Source organism: Rhododendron vialii, chromosome 5a (genome assembly GCF_030253575.1).
Source record: "Rhododendron vialii isolate Sample 1 chromosome 5a, ASM3025357v1".
NCBI lineage: Eukaryota > Viridiplantae > Streptophyta > Magnoliopsida > Ericales > Ericaceae > Rhododendron > Rhododendron vialii.
Genome location: NC_080561.1, coordinates 35,115,464 through 35,121,240, shown reverse-complemented (window position 1 = coordinate 35,121,240; position 5,777 = coordinate 35,115,464). Strand labels below are relative to the sequence as shown.

Sequence of the window (5,777 nt, the reverse complement as noted above, 5' to 3'; positions counted from 1 at the left end):
TGTTTTTTTTTTTTTTTTGGATAAGCATAGTTTGTTCGCCGTTTTTCTATTTGGTTAACTAGAATGTGTGAGAAAAGGGACAAAAAGAAACGTACACATTTGATTGTAGTCATTTCGTTGTACGTAGTAGCTCAATGAACAAGTCCCTCGGTGTGTAGCCGAACCAAATCCACGTAGTTTGGCTTGTATGTGTTGTGTTTCCTCGATTTTCATTTTTTTGTTTGTTTTCGTCAGTTTCCTGAGTTTTCTATAGCCAAAAACAAAAAAACTAGGGTTCTAGCCTTCTAGGTTTGTTTTAGATTTCGTGGTGCTTGTTTTTGTGAGTTTGATTGACTGAGTTTGTGCAATTTTTTTTTTTTTTGGATAAGCATATATAGTTTGTGTGATAATGTTCGCCGTTTAATCATGCATCACAGTGATTTACAATACAATAAAAATAGAAAATAACTGGCATTCCATCCCCAAGTGGACCATCGCATGCAGCCTATGATAGCCGTGTGCGTATGTGAGTCTAGCACGCGTGGGAGAGCCAGTACACGGTTCTTGTAACCCAGGTGGTGAACTTCTTTATCACAACCATACAGTGTCTTCGACCGATTCCTCCACCTGTTAAGAGTGCAAAGGATATTCTTCTTTTTTTCAAACTTTATGACCCTTTGAAAGAGGAGCTCAGGTACTTAACATTCCTTTCCTTGGGTTGGTGTTGCACGTAGCTGGGTTGTCCTCTCCGCCTTGGTTGGTTTCTGAGGCTGTTTTATATGTTGTCAGTTATGTTGGGCGATTGTATGTCGAGGTCAGTGGAAATTTTGTCCAAGATTAATGGGTTGGCTGGATTTGCTCCCAATGAAGATATTGAACTCTTTGAGGTAAATCGGTTGTTTTTAAGGCTTTTACTAGAATTTCTTATTAGTGGCAGTGATTTTCGCACTCACATGTTTTATAGCGACACTCCTTTCCTTGTCTTTTTTCCAGTGAATTTCCGACACTAATATTCACTCTTTCACATGGAAAAGGACAGTATTGTAAACTCAGACAGGAAAAGACAGAAAGGAGGGCAAATAGTAAGCAGGAGGGCAAAAATCAATTGCCTTCTTTCCTGTGTGGGCTCGTTGTTCGGGATTTAGTCCGCGTCCATCTTACTTCAATTTCATTTTTGGGAAATAAAATATGAACCACCGTTCATATGTGAAGTTGTGAACAAGATGGTCACATTTCGTGGTTGTCAGGTAGAAGCGTGTCAATTGCAAGTCATTTTCTGTTTGTACATGATAAATCAAATGTTGTTCTCCTCCTGCAGCTTGAAGATGGCGACATCCAGGGACGGAGCCAGGAATTTCACTACACAGGAGCGACCATGTATACGAGACAAAAAAAAAAAGAAACGTGCATAACAACGTGAATACATTAAAACTCAAAAATGTAAAAAATAGCAACATGACTACTTCATACTTAATTATGCTTTTCATAAATTATGCTCCCAAAAGAATTTAAATAAAATATGCGACCAATTCTGCATAAAAATACTAAAATAAAACAATTAAACTAAAAAATACAAAATATTATGGAAAATTGCAATTTCGTAATACAATGAATGTAAATAGGTAAGAGTTGCATCACTATAGTTTGAGTACATTTTAACTAAGTTAGCTTCTACTCAACTATCAATCGACAATCAATTGCAAATTTAAAAATGAATGTTTGTGCTCGTACTGTGCATGTGTCGTGCCCGTGCTTTTTTCGTGCTCGTGTTGTGCATGTGTCGTGGCGTGGCATGGCACTCTTAAGCGTGTCATGCCTATGCGGGATGCCTGTTGTGGCGACGACCTTTGCACCATACCTTAAAGATAGAAAATCAAACAACATTAAAAAAGATAAAGCAGCAAGCATATAAAAGATATTGATTATACATTGCCTATGCAAGGAGCTACTCCCTGTGAAGTTCTATTAGCATGTTTCCCCCCCTCCAAACAATGTAACACAAAAATCCAAAGTGATAAAGCTAAGATTACTACTGACTACAAAATGATAATCGTTATCAACAGTGCCACCACGGGAGTTGATAAATATTGCAAAAGTATTAACGACTTACCTCAGCTTATCTAGTAAAATGAGGCATCTTCAATTGCATTCCGCTCTTTCATGTTATTAAAAATATCGATGCTAGAATCGGCATCAAACCTTTTCGCATTATCCCTCTCCATGTAAGTGATTTAGAAACTTGCTAAAGTTCATCCCCCATCGTGTTGCGGAGTCTAGTATTCACTCATTTCATAGTTACAATTTATATTTCACCAAGATTACTTAGAGTTCTCAAAATCTCTTCTCCTATGTTCTTATTTTCTCGAAACCGTCTTCAAAGTTTTGACGATGTGGGATTCTTGTGCCAAGAAAGAGGGAGAGAGGTCTGGTGTGCCATGGAGATTTTTTTGGCAGAGAGAAGAAAACGTATGAAACCCTCTTAACGATTAGGGATTTTTGTGAGTAAAAACTGAGAGTTAAATAATTGAGTGCTCACTATGTTAACCCTCACTATGTTTTGTTTTATTTAACCCGTAGCATTTACAAAGTTTACGCTGGTATCCTTGCATTTCAAAGGTTACTAACTACTTACTACCATTTGATTCTTTTCTCCCAAAATACTAGAGGGGGGCGAGCCTCTATACTTTCATAGAAACTTTTTATTTTACATATAATAAGTAAAGTTTTTTTTTTTTCTTTTTACAGGGGCGACTGCCTCTACTGGCCCCTCCCTAGCTCCATCCCTGGCGACATCATTTGCTTTCAGAAATCATCTCAAGCTGAATGTTTTGGACAATGTGGGCATCCTGATGCTCCTTCTTTTCTGGATTATGTGAATTGTCATCAGGTACTCAACGAGCCTTCATTCCCAAGTATTCATGCTTCATAGTTGTCTACAGTTCGTTTCATTTTGGATCTAGAGGACTTTCAGTGCTGACCTTTTTATAGATGTTTGCATAATACCTTCCAATGCCTTCCGTCGTCCTTTTGAATTGGTTTCTAAGTTCCGAAACTAGCTCTTATGCAGAAGCAACGTCTCCCAAAAATGTTGTCTCCATGTTTGTTTTCCTATTTGTGTTTTCCCACTACTCCATCTTAAAAACTGCAACTTGTCTGCTCTAGCTCATTCTTTAGAGTTGTGGATCTAGTTTTCTTGTTATGTTCTGTCTTGGATTTGGGGTATTCTCTTATGTCCTGGTTGAGATATCTAATTCTTGCATTTGCCTTTTCCCTTGAATGATCCAAGCAGATCGAACTGGAGCATCACAGAAAACGCAGGTCTGTTCATATCTACAGTGGAAATTATTTCTGAGCTAATGCTGTCAACATATTGACTCTTTGAGTTTTTTTCCAGGCGCCTTATTAGCTCTGAGCCAGAACCGACTGAAAGGAGCCGAAGCACCATTTCTGACGGTTCGACCACACAGACTCACTCTGCCAATGCTCCAGCTGGCAAAATCAGATTTTTGGCATACTGGGTTTCTTCCGAGGCGTCCCTTTTACTCGAAAGGATCCTCAACATTCACAAGGACACTTTCACTAAATTCTCAATTTTTGGTCAAAATTTGCAGACTTTACTACTTGAGTCGTTTGCCTTGTTCATTGAATCCATGTCTACCACTAAGGTCAATGAAGTGCAAGAGGATGTACTGAGGCAGGCCACCCTTGCGATCAAGGACTTTGAGCATGTTGGGTTGGAGTTGTCGTGGTTGAAGAAGAGGTTGGAGGAAGCAAAGAAGGCTAATAAACGCGCGGAATCTCTTATCGACATGGATTTGTGCGAAACTGCTCTGAAGGTGGGTAGAGCTAAGGTTCGTGAACTCGAAGAAGGGTTAGTCAAGGCCAAGGCAAAACTGGAGAATTGGTCGACGGACTTGCCAAATTCACTAGCAGCAAATGATTATCTACTTAGGGACGTTGTATAAAAATGGAAACGTTTTCATGACGGTATCGTTTATGTCTTTAGTGTCCTAAACTTACAACTCCGTTTACCGCACGACTCTTTGGGCGTCTAAGATAGGTTGGCAATCTTTTGTCACATCTTTCGTGTAATTAACTGGATTCTGCATCAGGGTAAGGCTGAGTTTCTTTACGCAGTGCCCACCTAAAGGGGTCCAAATAGATGGTACGAGGTCCGAAAGAGTTGCCCCATGCATCGGTCATCGAGGTCTTGCGAACGGCTGCTCGTTGGATGGTGGTGGTTAAGATGGAAAAAATCTCAAAATAGTTGAAACTTATGTTTCAGTCTATCTTACGGATAGAATAGGTTTTTCATAATTTCTTTTTAAGAGAATGGACTTGCAATATTTCCTTCATACAAATGCTTATCTTAAAGTGTAGGACTTGGCTTCTCTCAAGTCTTTGAGGACTTGCAAGTCTATTCTTCTGTAGAATAATTCAAGTCATAAACGTAAAGACAAATCCATGAACACTTGTATTCTCTTTAAAATGGTAATCCATGAATAGATTTTCCACAATTTCCCCTCAAACAATTCCTTTTCACGTGTTCATGGATTTCGAAGTGCAATCTTCCGCGATGAGCTGTATATCAAAGGCGTAATGCCAGTCGTAACATAGGCATAGACTAATGTGGCAAGGGTCGCGATGCTGTTAATTTGATTGTTTGACAAGACTAGAAAAGGCGATGGTGCCAAGCGAGACGCATCTAGAAATAGATGAATCTGATGGCCCTGCTGCGAGGCAGATGATTCGCAATTGAATGCTGAGAATGCGCGCCTTAGAAAATTAGCCTAGATGCGAAGGGAATCGTTGAGAAAATGGGGGCGCATCATTGTTCAAGATCAGTCAAGCAATAAGGTTTTCCGATGGCAATGATAATTAAAAATGTTCCTTCCCATTCCCGTACGAAATGGAGCCATTTTCCTCCCAGATTAAGGAGAATAAAGCGTTAGTTTCTCCTCCAGTTGAGGTTGAAGATTTAGGAGTAGATTAAATGAAATGAAATGAAATGAGTGTGGTGGTGTAGGGTACTTTTTTTTTTTATCATTAAAAATGGTGGGAGGGGACAACCAGCGTAGCAACTCCACCTTGGGCATGACCATAGGGGCTCCCGACCCGCTGTGGAATGTCCGGTTCGAGCCATAGCTACCGTCCGGGAGGACGGGCCGTCACCACGGCACCACCTGGTACACAGCGACGAGAAATCCCCTCTTCGGTCCAACTACAGGTTCGGGATGTGAAGCTATTGCTTTTCAAATTTGGGTTAACCAAGGTTTTGTCAAATGAACAAGGGTCTTGTCAAAAAAATAAAAATACAAAATGAACAAGGGTGGCTCTTCAAATTTGAGCAATCCGGGCCTATAGGCAGGTTACTGAGACTGGACCATGGCACTCTGTTGGATGATTGATTATATTGAAAAGTAGCATGCCATTAGAGGAGAAAGTTTAGTAAAACCCCTCTTCGGTTCCAATTCTGTTGAGGTTCTGGAATGCGAAAGGATTAAGCTACAATGTCGGCAATATCCAGGCATTCCTGAAACAGATTTTTTTGGCTAAAATTTGTATTGAGGTAGAGGTTGCTTTTCAACTCTTCATACCATTGGTTTGTAGATTAGTAATGGTGCAAGTGTTTGGGATAGAGGTTAGATAGCCCTTGGGTTTAATGGTTAGCTCATTTACAACCCTAAGCTACACTAGCATCTTGCATAGGCTTCTGTTGCCAGCTCCTGCCTCCTACCATGTTTGAATGTACCATTTTGAACCTTTAATTTAACAAGCAATTGGGAAGCAAATACTTG

General features: G+C 40.0%; 1 protein-coding gene across 2 annotated transcripts; it reads left to right on the top strand.

Annotated features, from left to right (window-relative positions):
* The first annotated feature begins 551 nt into the window (after positions 1–551).
* On the top strand, positions 552–4,111 carry LOC131326286 (uncharacterized). Of its 2 annotated transcripts, XM_058359022.1 has the most exons (8): positions 552–673; positions 769–866; positions 973–1,062; positions 1,159–1,226; positions 1,298–1,315; positions 2,774–2,866; positions 3,269–3,297; positions 3,374–4,111. In XM_058359022.1, exons 3-8 carry the CDS (start codon positions 1,005–1,007, stop codon positions 3,942–3,944), a joined length of 837 nt encoding a protein of 278 aa, XP_058215005.1. In that variant the 5' UTR covers positions 552–673; positions 769–866; positions 973–1,004; the 3' UTR covers positions 3,945–4,111. The 2 variants fall into 2 exon arrangements, with proteins under 2 accessions (XP_058215005.1, XP_058215004.1); XM_058359021.1 differs by lacking the exon at positions 973–1,062 and having other exon boundaries at positions 769–867.
* Positions 4,112–5,777: the final 1,666 nt, after the last annotated feature.